This window comes from Gavialis gangeticus, unplaced genomic scaffold (genome assembly GCF_001723915.1).
Source record: "Gavialis gangeticus isolate Ggan-Ray unplaced genomic scaffold, GavGan_comp1, whole genome shotgun sequence".
NCBI lineage: Eukaryota > Metazoa > Chordata > Crocodylia > Gavialidae > Gavialis > Gavialis gangeticus.
The window spans coordinates 13,531,223-13,553,987 of NW_017729033.1; the positions used below are offsets into that span (position 1 = coordinate 13,531,223).

At 45.1% G+C, this 22,765-nt stretch overlaps 2 protein-coding genes across 5 annotated transcripts in view; one reads left to right on the plus strand and one right to left on the minus strand.

Moving 5' to 3' along the window:
- The window catches only part of IMMT (inner membrane mitochondrial protein), a 43,327-nt gene extending 42,257 nt beyond the window's left edge, over positions 1-1,070 (plus strand). For all 4 annotated transcript variants that reach the window (XM_019525830.1, XM_019525832.1, XM_019525831.1 and 1 more), the window contains one exon: positions 119-1,070. In XM_019525830.1, coding sequence (XP_019381375.1) covers positions 119-726 — 608 coding nt within the window. In that variant the 3' untranslated portion in view covers positions 727-1,070. The remainder of the gene's footprint in view (positions 1-118) is intronic.
- A 1,749-nt stretch (positions 1,071-2,819) lies between these two features.
- PTCD3 (pentatricopeptide repeat domain 3) overlaps positions 2,820-22,765 on the minus strand; it is a gene marked incomplete at its 5' end in the record, with an annotated part of 41,237 nt that continues 21,291 nt past the window's right edge. The window contains 15 exon segments of the mRNA XM_019525808.1: positions 2,820-3,421; positions 4,310-4,468; positions 6,273-6,314; positions 7,374-7,504; positions 8,888-8,973; positions 9,565-9,655; positions 10,148-10,226; positions 13,101-13,204; positions 13,849-13,877; positions 15,977-16,066; positions 17,015-17,056; positions 18,172-18,316; positions 20,908-20,990; positions 21,330-21,390; positions 21,484-21,571. Of these exon segments, the coding sequence (XP_019381353.1) occupies positions 3,367-3,421; positions 4,310-4,468; positions 6,273-6,314; positions 7,374-7,504; positions 8,888-8,973; positions 9,565-9,655; positions 10,148-10,226; positions 13,101-13,204; positions 13,849-13,877; positions 15,977-16,066; positions 17,015-17,056; positions 18,172-18,316; positions 20,908-20,990; positions 21,330-21,390; positions 21,484-21,571 (1,285 nt within the window).

The window sequence follows — 22,765 nt, forward strand, 5'->3', positions numbered from 1 at the left end:
ATGCTTTAAACTGACTGAGGGTGGAGCAGAACTTTTACAGATGTCCCACCTCAGTGTGGCTCTTTATGTCCATGTGCCCTGATCCCAGATAAACTGATTCTTTCTGGGTTTGTTGCAGGTCACGCAGTAGCTGAGGAAGAGGCCAGGAAGGCCCATCAATTGTGGTTATCTGTGGAAGCTTTAAAATACACCATGAAAACTGCCTGTGGGGAGAGCCCTACTGAACCACTAGAGAGTGCAGTTGAGGCCATCAAAGCCAGCTGTTCTGACAACACATTTACTGAAGCCTTAATAGCAGCTCTCCCTCAAGAATCACTGACACGGGGAGTCTACAGTGAAGAGGCCCTCCGGGCCCGCTTCTATGTAGTCCAAAAACTGGCAAAAAGAGTGGCCATGATTGATGAGACCAGGAACAGCTTGTACCAGTACTTCCTGTCCTACCTGCAGGCCCTGCTTATGTTTCACCCTCAGCAGCTGAAGCCACCTGCTGAGCTCAGCACCGATGACCTGGACACATTTAAATTACTGTCCTATGCCTCCTATTGTATTGAGCACGGAGACCTGGAGCTGGCGGCTAAATTCGTCAACCAGTTAAAGGGCGAGTCCAGGCGAGTGGCGCAGGACTGGCTGACTGAAGCGCGAAGGACCCTGGAAACAAAACAGATTGTGGAAATCCTGACTGCCTACGCCAGTGCCATGGGCTTGGGAACAACCCAAGTGCAGTGAGTCAGGAGTCTAGTTTTGGAAGCAGTTGGATACAGAATTGCTGAAAAGAAATGAAGAGTTTAAGGAAGTTTGCACTCTAGGGCATTGGCATGGGCTAGCAATGTTTGTCAACCACGGGTACCGTCCTGTCTCCTTGCACTGTATACTGAACCACCCATTGTGTTTTGTTGTTTCTGTCGTCATCATGACAGCAAACTTCAGGAAAGCTTTCTCTGCCATATGCATAACAACTTTGTTTCCAGGTCTTAACCATCAGGCTTGTGATCCAACCAAAATAATGTTTGTAACCCACCATTACTGATTTGCCACTTGGTGCATTTAAATAAAAATGAGGTGTAAAAAAAACCAACCTATGACTCCTGCTGTTCAGTTCTGCTTTTTGAATATATACCACACATGAATGGGCTGTGAGCAGGACACTGCCTCCAGCATGGAAACCCAACTGGCAATTTCATGGGCAGCATGTTTTCCAGAGATGCCTATTTGATTAGGTTGACAGGGAAAGCAAAGCAACATGGTAGCTACAGCAGTTAAGTGCTCAGTATTGCAACCCTGCGTCAGTAAAGGTCCTGTGCAGTACACCAACCAGTAGTCTCAAACTGACAAAGAGGAGGAGACTAAAGCAGACCAGTGATGCAGGAGCCTGAAGATGAGGGGGACAAACTCTCAATAACTGCATGAACATGCTTCAGCTCTCAGGAGGTTGCAGAGAGCCAGTGGTGGAGCCCTGGCAAGTACAGCCTGGCAGCAGGAGGCTCCACAGCCCCAGAGCTGAGCCTGGTAGTGGGAAGCAGGAAACAGCCGCTGGCCAGGGCTGTGCTTAGAGCGGCTCTCCCACTGCCGAGCTGAGCTCTTTGGGGCTGGCAGAGCCACTTGGAGCGCAACCCTGGCTCTCCCCTGCCTCCGGGCTGCTTTGAAACTTAATGTTTCAAAACTTCTGAAACATCTCAAGTGCCCTCATTTTGTTTTGAAGCCTTTTGTTTGGTTTCGATTTTGCTGTTTTGAGCTTGGAACGTGTCGAAACGGCTTAGAAACGAAACACTCCTTGACATTTCGCACAGCCCTACACTTGCCCTGTGGGCTGGATGAGCAGTGCCAGGTCAGTATGTGGGCTCAGTTCCAGCACCCCCACTTCCACAGGGCTGATCCAGCTACATCTGGCTTGGGAATTAAGCAGCAGTCATGTTAACTGCCACTGCTCCCCACTACCAATTTTCCAAATCTACAGCCAGCTTGGCAGAACTGATGATGGGATGCTGAAGGCTGGGGGCTGAGCATTCCTAGTGTAAAGTATTTTGGTGTTACTTAAATGCAAGCCTGTTTGCTTTGTATTTAGATCACCTTTCAGCCAGGAACGCATCAAGTGTTTGATATTAATTTCCTTTGAATCTTCTTCTTGCTTAAAGTGAGCCATCGCATGTAATAGCTGATTTACTTGCTAAAACCACCATCATATTCAACAAAAACTTCCCCGTGTTCATTATTGATAGCAGAACTGGTAAAACCAGTGTTTCTTCAGATGCTGCAGTGTTCAAGTTTGTGATGAGTCAAGACTCTAGCCCCACATGTTCCCTGTGCAGTATGTGGCAGAGTAGCTACCTCTAATAATAGATAACTTGCTGCAAAAACTGCTCTAGCCTAATAGAGATCCATCTTTCCTGACAGTGGTAGCTAGGGAAGGGAAGAAATGACTGAGCCTCTGCAACACTTCACAACTATCCTCTACAAAACCAGATGAGAAAGATCAAGAACCGCCTCCCCCCAGCCTGAATGGGCAAATGCTGACCTTGAGGCAGCAGCTTAACTGTCACACCAGCTGAACGTGGACAGCTGCCTCGTACAGCTGGGCACATGTCTGCCGAGAAGCAGGGTCACTCCTGGCCTCTTCTGCAAGGCAGAGGTAGTCAAGGTCACAGCAGAGGAAGACAGAACTGCAGCTTCAAAGGTTGCTGCCCTGCCTGTCCTACAACTCCAGACCCCATCTCATTTTTCCCTCCTAGATATTCAGATGTTGGTTTAAGTCCCTTGGAAGACATACTCAAGGGAAGTTCTGAGTGTGTGTATTTCCAAGATGCAAAGAGCACAGCATTGACTAGAGTTGAACTAGGAGCAGCCATTTTTACTCGTTAGGAAGCCTCAAACTATATAGACCATCATCGTACATGGCAGCTATCACAGCTCTAGCAACTGTAACCCACTGTTCCAGAACAGCAGCTGGGGAAGGGTGAGAGAGGCACCCAGTACAAACTGGCATTATTTTGTACAGAGTGGTAGGAATGGATGCAAGAGCAGAGGCTGCATTCAGCAGGTCTGTAAAGTAATCATAGCAGTAGGGTTTGTACAAGTGGTGCATTCCTTCATTGGAGTATGTCCCACCATACACTGGAGAAAGTTGGAGTAGGAGGGTTGAAACTCCTCTGCTGGTTCCCAGAAGAGAAGTGCTGGGAGAACTTGTTCAATCCTCATACAGAACAGCACAAGCTTCTACTATGTCTTACGTCTGACTGGTCCGTCAAATCCTTTGTCCCACAATGCAAAACGGTTATTGCCACAGCCCACACAGTTCTCTCGCTTCCTTTCACTTGGCTCTAGAACGAAGCAGTGAAGTGTCTCGTTCTTTGTTTGCGAGGCAGATAATCGTTAGTCGCTGTCGCTGTCACTATCACTATCACCGCTAATGTTCTTCAAAAACGTCCTGGAGAACAAAGAAGGAAATTAAAGAGGGTTACAACACATCTGTGCCAGGGGAGATGGAGGAGGTCAGTGCACAGTGAGCTAAACCAAGCTTACTCTGCAGCTGTCTGTACTACTGGCCTCTGGCAGGAGAAGCAGTCTCCCAATTGGTGACTTTTTGTTGGGAGAGAGAAGGAAGTGGACTGGAACAGAAGTCAGGCCATGGGCTGGGATTCAAGGGGTTTCCTTTCCTTCCAGGTCCCAGAAAGTTGTTGAGAGGAGCTGCTTCACTTAAGCAGGCTTGACTTGAGCTTGCAGATAGCATCATGATTTGAGAGAAGTTTCTCTTAAAAACCAGAAGCACCTGCTGCTGGCAGCACCTGAGAAGTTCCTGGGATGCCTGAGCACACCACCACCCTTCACCAGTTTTACAGCGGAAAGTCTGTTACCTTAACGTGACAGAAGCCAGGCATTTCCACCCCTCTCAAAAAAAAAAAAAAAAAGTCACTGGGATTTATTTCTGCTTACCCAGAGGAGGCCCGGTGCTGTCCCTGGCAAGTTCACGGTTTCTCCCTGCCTACAGTGAACTGCTCATCTCACCAATTGGGAAATATTTAGAGTGAGCCAAGCCACACTGGCAAGCAGGCTGAGGGAAGGGGCAATGGATACTGCTGAGCTCATGTGACTTGCAAAGACTTGAGCCACCCTCTTCACAGGGGGTGGGGTGGGAGGGGAGAAGAGTGAAGCGTGGGCTTCCTCCAATGAGAGGACTGGAGGAAAGATGAAGGCATGTGTTCACAATCAACTCTCTTTTCAGCTCCTAGGGGCACTTACAGAAAGCCTAAGGGGCAAAGGCTTCCCAAGGTGACGCATGCATTATCATCTATTACAATAAAACAGCTCAGCTTACTTCTGTTCTTCAGAGAGTTCAAACTCCTCCAGTACCCTGCGCGCGAGCTTTGGGGTGGATGGCAAACTAAAGGCAGCAGCCATCTTTACAAGCTTGAGGGCCTGGTCAGGGAGATTGCTGTGTATGATGCAGTTCAAGACCTCATCCAGCACCAGGACACTGCAAAGGAAAAGGACAAGATGAATGCTGGGCCACTGGCTCACTGAAAGATACTTGGCAGTTCTGGGATGAGATTTCCGCAGGCACTCAGCCTGGGTGTAACTTTGCCCCTAGTAGTCATTGGGAGTTTTAACCTTTGCCTCTGAAGCAGGTAGGCCTGGGTACTTTTAAAATCCCTTCCTCCATAAAGAAGTTGCCATGTTCTACAGCTAGCAACAGATGTTGCCAATCACAGCTGATCTTCTTCACTAGGCGAAACACATCACCCCTTGTCCCACCTTTGACGATGTAGAAGGGGCGATGTGATCTTCCTGCTTTCCTTGCCCAGCTAGACCCAGGGCATGGGTCTGGCCAAGCAAGGAAAACACAGGCAAGACATCCACTGCAATAAAGTGGTGGAGTCTATTCCCACCCTATGTTGCACCACTGATTTTCCTTTCATGTTGCGCAACAATGGGTATCGATGACTACTTGCTCAGCATTTGGGCTGCCACAAAAATGTTAGTGGCACACGTGACACATCAGATGACATCAGTTTCCACCAACGTGTTGGTGACACACCTCACCGCAACGCAAAGAGAGCCAGGAACCTAAGCTGGCTCCCGGGCAGCTTAGGGGGTCATCTTTAAGCCCTCTATAAACACATCCAGCTGCTATCCTCATTTACTGCACTGCCAAGAACTGGGCCCCGTCTGCTCCAGTGTCCTACTACAGGCCAGGTCCTAGCCTCTGATAAGGCTATGCCTCCTTGAGAACAGGAAGGGGAAGATTTGATTGTGTAAAAGCTCTTTACTGGGCATGCCAGTCAAGAGCTCAACTGGGCTCTCCACTTTCCTGAGAGGCAAGAAGAGTGTCTGCAGCAGAAGCTATGGTGAAGAGAACAGGAGCTGGATATGGGTCACCTGAAGAGAAGGCAATGCCTGCTCCTAGAACAGCCTCCCTCCTTCCATGTCATGCTCACAGCTGGTGGCCTGAGGACTAGCAGCCATGTTAGAAATGTAGGAGGGAACTTCCCTTTCTTCTTCCCAGTCCAGAGATCCCTACAAGGGCTCTAACAGCATGGCAGCCTTGAGGCTTCTGTTGGAGCTGCAGGCATCAGGATTTTGTGGAAGATTATACAGGGCCATAGCCTGGAAAATGCAGAACAGCTGCTGCTAGTACTACAGCCACCTCCCACTGCAAGGGCATGAAGGCAGGCTGGATGCACTTGCCAGAACTGAGGTCCCACACTGTCCTGATCAATGCACTCTTATATCAACTACCACCACACATACTTTGAGAACCAAAAAGGTAATTTCCAAGGTGGGAAACACATTAGTCTTGCTTAAGAATTAAAATATCCCACATTTCAATGATGTTTCTTTCTAGAGTTTCTCAAAAGACTCTGACGCAACACTCCGGATCACCAGTGAAGAATGGCTCCAGCACCACACTGAATTATTAAGCCTAGTCAGTTTGTTACTCCACATCTCAGAGGCTGGTGCAAGACTGGGGAGGAAAGAACCCCAACTACCTCCATGTTAAAGAGCCCATGAGATGAAATCTCAAGCCCTGCTCTCAAACTAATCTTTGCAGGCTGGTCATATTTTGAAGGCAGAAAGAGAACCTGTTTTCACTGAGGCAAAACTGGAAGGCTGCCGATCTGGAAGGAATGCAGATATTACACAAATGCTTCATTTACCCCTCTGCTTCTTCAGAGTCAAGCTATGGACTGTCACTACCTCCAGGGGCACAATGCAACACCACCGCACCTGCCGTGTGAAGTGAAATTACCACCTGAAATGCAATGATTGAATGAACTCACCTAGGGATGCAATTCTGTTTTGCTAACTGTTCCAACATGTTCCTGACCAGGGAGAGAAAACACAAAATGAGATCAGACTCATAAGGTGAACACAGGCTGGGAATAAAGTTGTAACAGGCCCCTCAGCACAGATTTCTGTATGGTCTGTGATCTGGAGAAAACTCTGCTTGAAAGGCAGATATTTTAAGATATTCAATCACTGTCATCTGCAGATTACAACTGCCCTATTAGTCAGGCTTCTTTTTGGTTGTTCACATATTGAAAAAAATATAGCTGCAGGCATGTGTGCCAAGTGGATGCTTACAAAGCTAAATACATATACAAATGTTACTGGCTTGGAGTAACTGGTTCAGAGGCATGAACTTTTAGATAGCTTCCTACTTCATAAGACGCTACTGAAGTTTAGCTGTTATATAAAAGTACCCACTATTTCTCTGCCTGTTCCCAGAAGCTACTGATTCAAGTGAATTAATGGGAGATTTTACACTGCTGCAATGGCATATGGACTACACCCCAATATGGGGACTGGGCATTTGAAGTCTTGAAATTATGTATTATGCCAGGAGTCTTGAAAGAAAAACCTTTTAAGCATAAAATGTCAACAGACTCTAGCCTTGCAAATGCACTGAGCACATCTGGCATTAAGGTACATGGACATACAAGTATGCAAGACATTTTGTACACTAGCTCAGTGTTTCCCAACCTTTTCCAGCCCAACACACACTTAGATTAATAAAAAATGTCTGCGGCACACCTGTTGAGGCATTTCCCAACAGCATAACTATTGTAGGTCATTGCCATGGCAAAATTCTGCAGCACACTGTTCATTTCTGACGGTACCGTGCTGTGCTGTGGCACACTGGTTGGGAAACACTGCACTAGCTGTTATTTACTTGCATATCACTGTATCCAGTAAAAGGCTGTATCTTTGTGCCAAAAAGGAATGCAAGCATTAAGTAAAAATACAGCACAAACCTCAACTTCCTGCACATCACCTGTAATAGTTTAAAGGCAATGGTACTATTTCAAGTTTGGGGATTCAAACCCGAGTTGAAAAAGTTGAGCATGAAAGTAGAACAAGACTTTAACAACTGCACCTACCAGGCATCTTGGGTTCTTCCAGCCCTGGAGAATACTATGGCCATGTCACCCAGAACGCTGGTTGTCCATATTCCTGAAGCTTCAAAGGCAGATTTGATTTCTGCAGCACAGTTAGCAAACATCATCTGAATCTGTGAAAAGACTGTTCTATTAGCACCAAGATAAAGATGCCTCAATTAGTTAATCATCAACAAAGTTTTCTAGGGCTGATGAGATAGTTTCTTATGTATGAGGAGACGGCTATCAATTTAACATACTACTGTACCTGCAAATCGCTGCAAGTCAAACCAAGAAGGAAGGATGCTGCCATGTGAGATCACAGAGAACAACTTCCAATTAAATATGTGTCATAAGCATCTCTATTGGCATAAGTTGAAGCATTCACAGTGGAGAACTTCAAGTCTCAAATAACAGTTAGATGGCTACTTCCCCTTGGAAGTCAGTAAGAGTTAAGGACCTAAGCATCACTTGCCTCAGGAAGAAAAAAAACTCACCAAATGAAAAAAACAAAAAAACAAAAAAACCCACAACAAAAAACTCCCACCCACCCACAGGTCATGCTTCTCTCTCATCCAGTGAAAGGAAAAAGAAGCAGATGATGCTTATAACCTAGGAAGTCCCTGTGTCTATTGTATTGATCAAAATGTATTTAATCCTCATATTGGGTCAAGTTTATCCCACACTTGACTCTACTGATATCAAACATGATGTTTACCTACAAGCAGAGCAATCTATTTTTAAGGGAAAAGGACTTACCCAGTTCTATACTACCATTTTACCAGGCTGGGGGGCTCAGCCACAGGGTATGCCCATTACGCCACTGGTGCATCACATGGGAGGGCTGGAAATAGGAGCTCAAATCGTCTTGCTGACAGCCCTGCTGACAAAAATCCCCCCACGCGGGCAGTACCCCTGGGTCTGCCATCAGAATTGGGGTTTTATCAACTTCACAGATATTCAGGAGGTTGTGTACAGTTCACTGACAGGAAAGCCACCCTGTCAGCACGCACCAGTTTCCACTCGAGGGCTCTGCCAGTATAGCTGTAGTGGTACTGGTTCTTCACTGCAGATAAGCCCCTAAACTTCACTCAAGCCCCTGGCATGTGTTACACTTCAACTCATTAATTAGGTCTCATTACCTGGCCACACATTCATGCAATTAATGGTGTAATAAAACAAGAAATAAGCCTCAAAATTATAACACATTTTTTGTGCAATAACTTTGTGGCTGGTTCCTATTATGCCATTAACTGAATATGTAGCCAGGCTGGGGGTCCTGGCTACAGGGTATGCCCATGCACATGACTGGTGCAGCTCATGGTAAAGTCCACCTCCTGCAAGAACTGACATATGTAACAACTGAGCATTTGCTATTGGTCTATTAGCACCAATCAGGATGCAGTTTGATCCCACATCACGGTCTACTACTACACAGCCAGGGTTAGATCCTTCACACCCCAACTGGCTACCAAGTCAGGGTGGTGCTTGCCACTCATCTCTTCGCTCGCCCTTACCTCCTGTGGGTACACCTCCCTGGTCATCATAGCCAAAACTTGCTTCAGTATCTCACGTCTGAAGCTCTGATTAGACTGCTTGAGGTCTGAACAAAAGGAAGGAGTGGTTAGCCACTAAACCCTCTCAGGGAATTTACTGCAGTTAAAGCCAGTTCCTGTGTTCCTCAAGTTTCCCTTTTGAGGGGTTAGAGTGGAAAATGGTTTAAATATTTAAATCAACAGCTCAGATCTGAGATCCTGCTCTCCTCTTAACCGTCTGACTTGTCCCAGCCCATATAGGTTACAATTTCCCCCCCCCCAGCAGCTGGGTTTTACGTCCCTGTACCAACCACTGTCAAAATTTCAAAGGACATTCATGTTTTCCCTCTAGTTGTGTAGTTCAACACCTACCACCCCTGTTGCTCACTGTTCCCATAGCCACCACAATGCAGTGCTGGCCATCGCATTGTGAGGCTTTTTTAACAGTGATAAGCCTGCATTTGGACGATGCGGGTACTAATGAGGCATGACATTATCAGTGTCATGATAATGTCATGACGGTGCCACTACTGCACAACTCTTGGGTTCTCCCCAAACGCAAACAGTGTTACTATACCCCCACCCCCAACACAAGGAGATGACTCTTTCCCACAGAAAATGAAAGAACCACAGAACAAAGACAAAACCACCCTACTAACCTTCCCAGATCTGCGGGAACATTTCCATGCGGTTGGCCGCCTCCAAAGCTTGAAGTATACTCTGCATTGTTTTCACAGTTGGGTGCATCAGCTGTTGAAGAGAGAGAGTAATTTAATCCAGGATGATTGCCACACTCTTCCACAAATTCTAATATTATAAAAGCCTAAGTCTGTCCGTAACACTTTATTTGCACTGACAGAAGGTGGCCCGCCACCATGATGGTGAGGACACAGGGGACGGAGCTGGGAGTGGGGGGTAGTGAGGCCAATGCAGCTGCCTTGGCCCCCTCCCCTGCTTCCTGGAAGCAGCAACAGAGCAAATGGAATTGGGGGGGGGGGGTACCCTCCACCCTGCAGGTAACATGGGGGTAGGAGAGGGTGAGCAGGCCCAGGCCCAGTGCAGCCACAGCAGTGGCTGGGGGAGGAGGCCCAGACCCCAAGCAGCAGGAGGGAAGGGGGAGCAGGCCTAGATAGGGTGGGGGAGGCTCTGTCCCTGCCCGCTCCCCTCCCCCGGTCATTCTTAATGGGCAATTGGCTAGTACATTTCATGCCAGTGCTGTCCAGATCCACTAAGATAACTTACCGAAGGGATCATTTCTTTATACCACTTCATTAAGACATCAAATTGTTCCATCATGCACAGCAAATTTAAGAATCGTGCACTGTATTGTACATAATGGGGGAGAAAAAAGCAATAATTATCATGACTCAGTAATTAGATTTACTAGAGACTGCAGAACTAACTGTGCAGAGCAATATTCCTTAGAGCGAGCGAGCGATTTCCACAACTTGTAATACGTCAGACATTAAGCCACACAAAATGAATACTTTTGATGTGAGGGGGTTCAGGGCTGATATTCAAGGTGTGGTTGGACTGGTGAGAAATGGAGTGCAAAGTCTTAAGACCCACATGACTCAGTGAATGTTATCTATTTTGCCTTGTAGCACACTGGTTTAAATATTCCAAATTTAGAAACCATGCACTTGCAGAAGAAACTTTCATAAATGGATGGAGTATGACCAAGCCGAAGTTTAGCAACTGAAACAAATTCAGCCTGATACAATAAGTGCTTAATCTTTAAATCCGGCAATTTATATCTCTGGGTTTGCTTAAAACTAGGGACTAATCAGACTCAAGCCAATCATACTATTGACGAGTATTGTTTTGTTGTTACTGGATTCTAGTCTATAAAATTTCCAGGGAGGTCTTTAACGAACTTACAGCAGTAGGTTTTCCTTCGGGTCACTCATACATTTCTCCAGCTATTTCTACTATGGCCAATATTCACCGACCAAGAACCTCATTGGCAGACATTTCTTAGCTGCTACAGCTAGAATTGCTAAATCGCTAAAGTAGGAATAGTGAGGAAGAATGGGGATCTGGCCAACTTAATTCCAAGGCCCAGCTCCTCCAAGAGCCTACTGTGAGGTAGCTCTAAAAGGATGGAGAATTAGTTACGCTGCATCAGGGCAGAGGGCATATCAGGTAGCATGTCTTATGCCAGATCGTAACATGAAAGCTGGCAGTACCTCTGCAGAGGAAGAGTAGACACTCTCCAGGGATTACCAGCCTATAAGGATCAGAAACCAATCCCTGAGAGGAAGGGCAGATAAAGATTTTTGAACAAAGAGGGAAGACTCCATGGATGCTGGAGTTCGTTATAAACCAACAAAGGATGACCTGAGGCCAGTCATGCCAAAATGACACCATTCCACAACCAGAAGGGGAAAGCCTAGGCTAGAAGCCCATCCTGATTCAATGGTAAAGAAAAGGGAATACTTAGAAATAAAAAGTAAATCGGAAAAGAATCACAGAATCATCAAAGTAGGGTCGGAAGGGACCTTATAGATCTTCAAGTCCGACCCCCCGCCAGGGCAGAAGAAAAAAACTGGGCTCAAAAAGAAAGAGAACTTCTAGTTGATATCATGTGATAAGCTACTGAAATAAGACGCTACAGACAAGCAGCGGAAAAAAATACCTGTCTGGCAAGCTGGGGACAATGAGAAGCTGGTTGGGTATAAGAGAAACAGATGAAACTGGGTCTTTCGATCGCTCGCGGATCAGTATTAAGTCTGATGTCATTCAACATTTTCATTAGTTATCTGGAAGCAAACGTGAGAATGCTCCTGCTAAAGCGTGTGAAAAAGATTGGCAGAATGATCAACGCACGTGAACACAGGCCATCCCTATAGGAGGAAACGCTAGTCCTGAAAGAGATACAAGGTTCATGGTGGCAGACAACTGAACACAAATTCCCAGTTGTGCTGCAAAAAAGTAACACAATCTTTGAATGTATAAGTGACAGAGTTAAGAGTAGGAATAAGACTGATCTCATCTCAGTGTGTAGCATTTCTTGAAGTTCATACCAGAAAACTACAACAGTCCTCTGATTTGACACATCGTAGCTGGAAGAGAGTGGAGGAGCTACAGGAAAACAATGGAAGAGCCAGAGAAAACACCATACAGTGAAATTCAAAGACCTCCAGCCACTTCTCTTTATCTAAAAGACCACTGACAGCAGATACGATTGGCGTCAAGTACTAGGATTGTCAGGAGAAGACAGTGGATGCTGAAAACCACAGTGCATTAAAAATATCAGAGGAAACAATGACAAGAGCAAATGACTCGAGGAGGAAGCCAAACAAATTCAAAAATAGAACATTCTTGGCATCCTCAAGTCAAGAATAGGAAAAGGGGAACAAGCCAAAGAATTTCCTTGTTTGCACACGCTACAATCTAGCTGATGTTTAAGAAAGTCTTCCTCTGCGTATATAGCTCCGATTCTGAGTCCTCAATAACTTAAACATAGTAAGCCAATTCTTTAAAAAAAAAAAAAGCAAAAGCAAATGAGGGCCGGTTTTGACAGGCCTCACTGGAACGCTGATCATCAATATATACTGCTCTCACGAATACTTTGCTAAAGCATTAGTCAGATTTGGCCTGACCAGCATACCTGACTGATGCATGAACTATTTATGCAAGTAAAACTTGGCACATGGCCCAGATGGGCACTCCTGCCAGATGATGCAAGATGGCTGTATAAGATGCAAGATAGTTCAATACCAGGATGATACCTAGGTAACCAGGGAACACCCAGGTCAGGATGTGAAACAAGCCCATGGTACAAGACAGTTTAAGATGGAATGTAATATAATTTGTTTTGATCACTATATAAAAGGAAGGCTGGAAAGTATGGGAAACTTTGTAGTGGCCTAGAGGAGCCTGTGTGATACTATTCCAATTACCCTGTCACAGATATAAATGCCTTAACTCCCAGTCTTGACTGAACAAATACATCAAAAATGTTAGGGCTGTGCTTGTAGACAATCAGCCTGGCTGAATCTTTGCCACCGATTCAAATCTGTGTTTGTTCTTTAGGACAAGACTCACGCTGGAATTTCCTGGTTGTGACTTCATTGACACTGCAGCTCCTGAGACTTCAACACTGACAGCACATCAGTAACACCCAAAGAGGACAACAGCAACCACAATACTGGTAACATACAACACTTTTGAATATATTGAAGGCACTCACCAATATACATATTGCTCATTCACAGGCAAACATTTCCAGCTGCCTCCCATCTCCAAAACCCTATGCACTCTATATGCAAGCTTCAAATCCTTGAGATTCACACACTGCGGGGTGGGGGGAGAAAAACAACCTTGAAACAACACTGCTATCACATCTTTCTCTGAACAGCAGCCCAAAAAGTGACAGCCGATATTCAGAGGATGGTTTAAAGGCAAGGTGTGATTTAGCACAGCAATGGGTTAATTGTTTTTCTGGAGCCAAAACATGAATGCATACCCCTCATTGCCTTTATTTAATGGCAATCCCTCCCCACCCAAACTGCTGCCTAAGGTTCTGGTGATACATGACCACAAAAGCAGGTATGAAGAGTGTTAAACTGAGTAGAAGGGACATGAGGAAGCTAAAGATCCAAGCCAGAAAAAAAAACAACCTCTCTTAAATCAGTTTCTCATGCTGGACTTGTCCCAAATCACAGCCCATAGGGTTCATGTGTCCCCAGTTCACTGGCTAACATGGAGAATTTCAGATTGGGAAATATAAATGAAATAGGAGATAAAAGGTTACAGAAGGTAAATGAGGTTGGTGGAGAAGAATAGACAAGCAAGGAAAATGGATGTAGTGTGGAAGTGCTCTGGGGAACAGGTCTGGAATACCCGCAGGCAACAGCAACCTAGATTCAGGGGGCAGATAGAAAAGTGTACCTAAATGTCTTTACAAAACATGTTAAAAGCAGGCAATGGCTACTTACCACTTTCATAGCTGAGTTAAAGAACTTGGCTGTAAAACAGAAAAGTTATCTGTAAATGTTTAATTTTGGAGAGACATTTACTAGTTCACTAACTTCACAGAACATGAAGGATTAACTGCAAGGACCTCTGATAGTAGCCAGCATCCTAGATGCCATATGACCACAGTTTTTAGGGACAGATCTATGGAGAGAACTGCAGATTCAAGATCAGGAAAGCTTTATGAAAGCTGTTTTCTTCAAAACAGTAGTTTATCACTCAGAACTACTTACTTCCCCTCTCATGCCCCTTAAAGAAGATGCACCTGCATAAGGAGAAGCTCTTCCCTGTGCTACATGAATTGTAGAAAAGTGTACCTAGCACATCAGTAAGACTCCTAAAATACCAAGGAAACCTACTTCCTTCCACCCCAACAGACAAAGAAGCCACAACAGGCAGGACCATGGTGAAAAGCAAGCGGTCAGGGTCAGTAACTTACTACAGCTTGGGCTGCAGAAGTCTTCCTAGAAGTTTCTGAAAGCAGGTTTAGAGTAGGAGATGCTGTTACAATAGAGGTTGAAATAATGTTTGCCTACAGGCAGTATAAATAATCTAAGAACTTAAATGCAATTCAACTAAGACCACACTGGGAAAACACCATTTTCCAGGCACTTGAAAGGTCTTTAAGCCAGACAGACACTATTTTGCTCTTTAAATGGTTAGAACAAACATATCTCTGCAAAGCCCTTTAGGACAAATCAAGAATTTGTGGTGAACACCTGACACCGACTGGCCTGGGTTTTAGCCTGCAATGAAGGAAAAGGAACAAGGTTCAATTTTGTTGAAAGTGCTAAAACCAGACGAGTGACTGGAAGTCTCCAAAGACTAACAGAAATCCTACCTGCGTGTGTTTGTTTTAGATTAAAGCAGCTCAGACTTAGGCACAAGTCTCATGTAAACATTCTCCATTTTCTACCATGTGTAGGAGAGAAACATTTACGCTCAGCTCCCATGATTCAGCTGAGGTCTGTACCCCTGCGTCAATCATCATTACTGCATTCAAAAGTGACCCCTTTACTGGAAATCTAAAGGAGCCTGTGCACAGCACATAAGAGTCTGCAAAATGAGAGCTTCTGTTCTGCCAGGGAGTGTTTGCTTGTTACCAGCACTTCATCCAGTCTGTCTCATGTGGTGTCTGATGCCTTGCACTCGCATCAGACTAGTGTCAAAAGCAAGAAAGAATCAGCAATAAGTGTCCTGACTGCCAAGTCAGAATGCACCAAGATGCCACAGTTGTGAATGAGACTGAGGCCCTTAGTTCCTGGGACAGCATGAATGAAGGGGTACCAAGCTCAGCTGGAAGAGACCCCTGTGGCCAAAGTATGTGAAGGAATAAGCAGGATAAAAACTTTAATGTAAAATATTCATAGGGACTAAGATGAGGCAGTGCAGCAGACAAGCCCTTTAAATATTAGTTTTTAAGGGTGAAGAAACTTTGTAGCAGAGTAGACCTGGAAGACTATGGAAATTCAACACCTGATAATCTGTGGTCAAAAACAGCCATGCTCAGGGAAAGTATGAGTTTCTTTACTTCCAAAAAAATCAGACTGAGAAGCACAGTGTAGAAGTCTGTTCATTTGAAGTACATGTACTATGCTGGACAACACTGATCCCATTTGGTCAGGGAATAATGATAAAATCATGCCAGACATTCTGAACCTTCCTTCTCCATCTAGCTGAGATTAGTTTTCTGATGTGTACTTTTTCCAACACAAAGTTTCATATCATTACCAGGACAGGACTAGGAAGAGTTCAGAACAACCAGACATTCAACACTGCAGTCTAAACCTATCTCCAGGGGCTTTCTGGAGATGCTGGCAGATGTTCATCAGCAAATCCCACCACGCTGATGATGTCTGTAATGCTGCCTCAACCTTGTGCTCTGATAGACAGTGTCCTCCATAGAAGGGACTGTTCTGTCAGTAATATGAAGCCCTTCATGTTACACTGGGTTTTGTGGTCTTTTTCAGAAATCAGGACTGTTTGGGCAGGGATGGCAAAAAACCAGCAAGCTGGCAGCTCAGCTTCTTCCTGCTGGGCAATGTGCTCACGTATTTCATGCCAGTTTGTTAGATACACTGAAGTACATACGATCATCTGGGTCCTGAAGAACAAAACTCTTCTTTTCAACTTCATTCAGCACATCTACAATGACTTCTCCTACGCCTTGTGGAAATGCATCTGCACGACAAACAACACACATTAGAAATTAGCCCTACTGCATGGGTTTACAGGAGGTGCAGCAGGCAGCCAGAAGATTCCAGAGACAGCTCAAGCAACATTGTTCCCATTTCTCCTTCCCACCATTGTTTTGCCACTCCAAATCAGCTATAGTTTTGCTTATGTTAAAAGCTGCCCATCTTGCACTGGATTTATGCAATGGGATAGAAGATCTTCAGGGTCTGCAAGACATTTTGAGATCCCTACTCTAAGACCAAGCGAACAAGCTGGTAAGAGAGTGGGCTCACTGCAAAAGCCAACAGTGCAAGACAACAACAAAGTCCAGACACCTAGATCACACGCTAATGTGGCTGTTACATCTCATGGCTTACAGCATAACTGCTGTTCCTTTCTCCTCTGCACCCAAGAATCGACAACTGCAGCATGTGTGGCGAATCCCACTGGCTAGGCCTTTCTCCAGCCATGCTGCAGGACAGCATCATAAGCAGCACACTACCAGGAGGTGCAGATCCCCTCCGTCTAGTTTCTCCATGGTGTATAACAAACCACCTCAACATCTTCTCAGATAAGGCAAATAGATGCAGCTTCTTAAATCTCTAAGACAGATTTTCCCCTAGACCTCTAATCATTCATGTAACAGCTAATGGAAAGCCCTTGTCAAACAGCATATCTGACTCCACAGAAAAGCAAGTTGTGTTGGCTTAGTCAAATACATGTGGTATTCTGTATGAAAAAGAAAGGGAATCTTTTGGGGAAAGGGAAAGAAATTCTCCAGCCAGAAGGAATTGTCCCTTTTCTACCAAATGGGTTAGCTTTTGCTAGAGAGCTATTTTCTCACTAAAAAGCAATTGGGCAGCACTATACTCTTTCAAATAGCACTGTAAATAGCTTGAAGTGCTTGGAGCACATATCCAATAGGCATAGTACAAGCTTATTTATTATACATACCAAATATGTCAAGGATATGCTTATATGTTGCAAGGCTGGGTTCTGAAATGCAGACACACAGAAGTCAGAGGTAGGCAAGGCTTTACAACTGAACTCTAAAGTATAAGTGAAGAGTTACTTCCTAAGTAGTTTTTTAAATCTTTCCCATGGGCGGACCATGAACAAACCACTCAAAATTTTCCCAGGTAAGTTAAATAGATTCAGCTTCTAAAATGTCTAAAATATGAGGCAGATTTCCCCCCAGACCTCTAATCAGCCATGTAATTATTTTTTGAACTTTTGCCTCAGCCTCTTTTGAGGTGGTAAGTGAATCTCAATAAAGCAGTATCTGGTTTGACAGGAGCAACTTGGCAAGATATCATCTAACATGTGAAACCAAAAATGACTTTTATAAATTAATTCACGTACAAAAAACACAAATGGATGCCTGAACAGCAGGAAATACTAACTGAAGGTAACTGAACCGTCCCCCGCCCAAATTATTGTTAGCATTATGGTAGAGACAAGGTTCTCTTTGGGTCGTATCTTTTCCTGGACCAACTGCATAGTTGGGATAGAGTTAGACAAGCTTTTGAATGCAAGATGTTCTTGCATCCAAGAGAAAAGAAATATGATAGCATTGCAAAGGCCACAGCTGAGGTAAGTCTCAGCATGCTAAGTATTTTATGTACATACAGGCACACAGAGACGGTCTGAAGTTCTCCCTCTCCCTAAAGAATTTCAGCCTAAATGGTATAATTATACCAACTATATTGCACAGATGTAACCAACGTTTACCTTGTACAAGTCACACAGTGTTTCCATTCTAAATGCTCAATGTCTGTTCATAGATAAAGTCTCTGAAGCATTAATTTCTATCACGGCATCAATTAAAGTGTCCTTTGGAAACAGGAATTGAAACTGGGCTGGGAATCTGATATCAGGGTTCAAATTCAGTGCTCTAGCACTGATCTGCTGGGTGACCTTGGCTAACACACTTCGCCCTTCATGCCTCATTTGTAAAAAGGGGAGGTACTGTCCTCCATCATGCACTTTTGTCTACAGATCTTAAAACAACATATCAGAATTGAGCTTTCTTTTATTCTTCCCTTCATGTTAAGCAAAAGTAGCTATTTTGGAAGTAACATTAAAAATAAGTAGATTTGGGATTCTCTTACCTATATTAATTGCTTTCATTTCATTCAGTACGTGTGAGGAAGCACCCCTTCCTATGCCACCACAATATTTCAGACTTTTCAGTACATTATTGAACGTTAACACGTTGGGTTGCACATTCTGTTGAGCCATGCAATTCAGCAGGTCCTGAACAAAAACAAAGAAATACACCCCAACTCACAGGATCACCACACTTTTACTGCTCACAAGTTAGCATTTCTGTATCACTGTAGATGCGTTTCTGCCATCTTTTATCCTGTTGCTCCAATGCCAGCAGGTAACTGCTGGCTTTCTATATTTACACGTAGAGCGGCTGTATGTTTTCTTAGTGAATATACCCACATAATGGACACCAATGGCAAAGTTTCCAATTTTCCTTCTGGTCTTTCTTGTCAAGGCTCTTCTGTATTGCCCCAACTCCCTACATAACTTTCATGAACACAAATTTCTTTAAATAAATAAAAAGGGAAGAAAAATGCTTTCGTTTCCCAGCTCAATTCCATACCCATTCTGCTAACCACCTACTTCTGAACTTTTGTTCGTGTCCATGCAGGGCAATCCCTTGCAAAGTAATATTAAACTATTGTTTTTTTGCTACTCTTCCACAAAAGCAAATGTTTGCATTTAAATTGGGACTACTTCCTATGGCTAGGGACAGAATTTATACATAAACCAGTTTAAGTGATCAGAAACCAGTTTAAACCTGTAACATAACAGAAGTTCAGTGCACATACACTGCTTTTGAAATGGCCAAAAGCAATTTAAGATACGCCTGGATAGATATAGCATGAGACTTGTGGCAGGCCAGTAGGGGGTGCTCCTGCACTGAGTCACCTGCCTCACTATGCCTGACCAAAAACCAAGCTTTGGATGTCTCCCCTGGGGCACCAATGTCTGACCAACCCCCTTCCTGGAACACACCCACAAGCCTGGGGTAACTGCCACCACCACCACCACCTGGGCCCTGGTCTTTGTTAGGGCTCTGTGCAGCCCGGGGTACACAGACCCTGCAGACCTTGGGGGTGCTTAGCCCACCATGGTATCTCAGGGTGCTTCTTTTAGCATAAAGTATTCACAAGTAGCTTTTTGTACAGAAGTAAAGAGCCACACGCACATTAGCAGCTGAGCGAAGGGGGCTTTAAAGGCTAGTCTCACCCTCATAAGCATCTACAGCATGGTATGCTATAACAGATGGCTTTACTGATCAAAGAGGGAGAGCCTGGGTAAAACATATAAAACAGAGAAATATCCAAAGAAAAGAAAAACATCTTGAGCAAAACAGAATAGGCTTGTTGGCCTTTTGATGTGCGTCTAGATTACTTCATCCTAAATTACTGGCTAAATTTCAAGTAAGTTACTTCCAAATTCATCCAGTCTGATGGAGCTCTGGAGGCTTTTTGCTTGCTTCAGTATCCCATAAGATGTCTAACCTCCCAAAATGGAGTGACCCCTTTTTAAAACTTTTGTGACTTCATCATTAAGTCCCAACCCAAAACAGGCAGTATTGGAGGCAGACCAATCCTCAGGTAGAGAGACTAGGTCACCAAGTTGTTTGGCAGGAAAAGCTCAGGACAAAGGAAAAGCAAGCTCCCCCTCCCTTCCTATGGAATTTTCATAACCTAGTCACCCAGCTTGACCACGTGGATCTAGCAGCCAGAGTTTGAAAGAGGGGCTGGGCAGACTCAGAGCAGGGAGGCAGACGAAAAGGACGATTTCTTCACAAGACTTAACCGTTTAAGTCAAACTGGGTTATGGAACTTCCATCCCAGAACCCATCCCGATAAAAGTTAAGTCCGTCCCCCAGCGCCCCAAGATGCTTTGCAGCCATGGGCTGTGCCATCTGCTCCAGTGGAGCAGGGCTGGCCCTGCCCCCAGCTGTCTCAGAGCTTTGGTAATAAGCCTTTGCTCCCCAGTGCCCACTTCCCTTGCAGCTGGGAGCCAAGATGAGATGCCCACAGCCTCACCCCTGCCTCAAGTCCCAGCCCCCATCCCACCCCTCAGAAACTGATAGCAAAGGAGTAGGCAGGGCTGGGACAATCCAAGCCAGACTCACAGGTGCAGGGGTGTGAAAAAAAGTCTGTCCCCCCACACCCGGGGAGCTCCCTACCACCACCCTGAGCAGATCCCAGCTGGGTGAGCGGGGGGGTGCATTCCCACCCCCTAAGGCAGAGGCTGAGGAAGGGGTGGAGCTGGGGCAATCTCAGCCCAGCTCTGGGCTTGGAAAGGGGGGGCAGGGTTCCTCAGTGGGGGATTTCCCCATGCTGCCCAGACCACAGCTGCAGGAGCCGGTGCCTGCTTGTGTGTGCATTCCCCCAACCCAAAGCAGGAGCTGGGGAGATACTGGCTGCCAGACATACATCCTCATCTCTTAATCAGTGGTGGAAGGTTAAGCCATCAGATAATCAAGCCTGGGCTATTGCAGTGCTGGGTCTGGCAGCCTTAGGAGCGCCCCCAGGCTCCTGGCCTGAGCCATTGCAGGCTTCTGCCCATCTTGGCCGCCCAGACAGTGAACATTGGTTCAGTTTGTTACTGGTTCAATCTATGCAGCTTAGAAAAACCTGCAAAGATTTAAGTAATTTTGCCCTGGGCTTTCTTAACCCCTTTGCTTAGCCTATGTGATCATTAAGCAAATTAAGACCTTGTTATAAAGTCTTGATTTCTAGCTTTAATCAGAATCAACACTTCTGTTTACACCACAAAAAAAAAAAAAAGCAGCCTTGTATTCTCCATCTCCTTACCTTAATAACTCTCCATTTTTCAAAGTATTTTTCTCTCATTCTTGTGGCTGCTAAGATTAGTGCGTTGAAGGCGTTTACATCGGCTGGAAAATTTCAGACAGTTCATTTAATGAGGAAATGGTTAAATTTTTTACAGAGGAATATATTCTGTACATAGCAGTGCCACTTATTCTAATATGGCTCAGTGTCAGGCAGAATTCTCATGTGAACTTGTTTCCAGGCAGCCAACCACACGTCAGCCACAATGAAAAGACCAGAGTTCACATTCAGCTCCCATGATCTAGCTGAGGTCCGTACCCCTGCGCCAATCATCACAGCCATGAAAAAAAATATTCCAGAAGCCTGGATTAAAAGTAACAGTAGATAAAGACCAACATCACTCTGCCATCTTTTACAGAAAAACATGACAGAGGTAGACTCACCCCTGTGCCTTTCATTCAGCAAGTCTGTATACATGTCAAAAGCCTTCTCATGAGCCCCGTGCTGAGGAGAGAAGTATTTAAGAGATCACTATAGGGAAACAAGGGGAGGGGAAGCCAAACCAAAACTGCCCTCCTCTGGATACTGTAACTGTACCTTCACCATTCCTCTGATCATTGTGCAGTAGGAGTGTGCATTTCTCTCTGGCATCAGGTTAAAAATCCTTTCAGCATTGTTGTTCTCCCTAGACTCAGGAAGACAGAATATTAGAGAATAGTCTCAGGAAAAAGGATCTAACATGCTGTTTAGAGATGTGCTGTTTGCTAGGGCAGGTATGCTAGAATATGTTCTAGATCCCCAAAGAAATTCAAACCACTAATATTTCACATATATGTATAGACTTCACAGATTTCAGGGTTGGAAGGGACCTATTAGATAGAATCCGACCCCCTGACCTGGGCAGGAAAGAGTGCTGGGGTCAGATGACCCCAGCCAGGTGTTTGTCCAATCTCCTCTTTAATACCTCCAAGGAAGGGGACAGCACCACCTCCCTTGAAAACACATTCCATATTTTGGCAACCTTCATGGTAAAGAATTTTTTCCTGATGTCCAATGAGTTTGTAGACAGCTACAAGATCACCTCTCAGCCTTCTCTTGCAGATGCTGAAGAGGTTCAGGTCCCTCAATCAGTCCTCATAGGGTCTTCTTCTGTAGGCCTTTAACCAGATGGGTGGCCCTCTTCTGAAGCCTTACCTACATCCCTCCTGAAGTGCAGTACCCAAAACCAGACACAGCACTCCACTGTGGCCTGACCAATGGCACATAGAGGGGAAGTATCACCTCCCTATACCTGTTTGTGATGCACCTAGTTATGGAAGAAAGAGCCCAATTAGCTTAACTTATTATTTCATCACATTGGTGACTCGTTCATTTTGGAGTCGACTACAACTCCAAGATCCCTTTCTGCACCTCATAGATTTCATAGACATTAGGGCTGGAAGGGACCTTGGAAGATCTTTGAGTCCAGTCCCCTGCCCCAGGGGCAAGAAGTCATCAGGGGTCATAGGATCCCAGCAAGATAAACATCCAAATTTCTCTTGAAGGCATTCAAAGTAGGTGCTTGAACTGCCTCCGGTGGCAGGCTATTCCAGACCTTGGCTCGGACAGTAAAGTTCTTCCTTATATCCAGCCTGAAACAGTCTTGGAGGAGTTTGTGACCATTCACCCTTGTCATCCCTTGGGGCGCTCTGGTAAACAGATGTTCTCCCAGATCCTGGTGGTCACCCCTGATAAACTTATAGGCAGCCATCAGATCACCCCTGCGCTTTTCCAGGCTAAAGAGTCCCACAGCTCTCACCCTCTCAACATAAAGTCTGTTTTCCTGACCTCTGATCATGCATGTGGCTCTCCTTTGGACTCTCTCAAGCTTCTCCACATC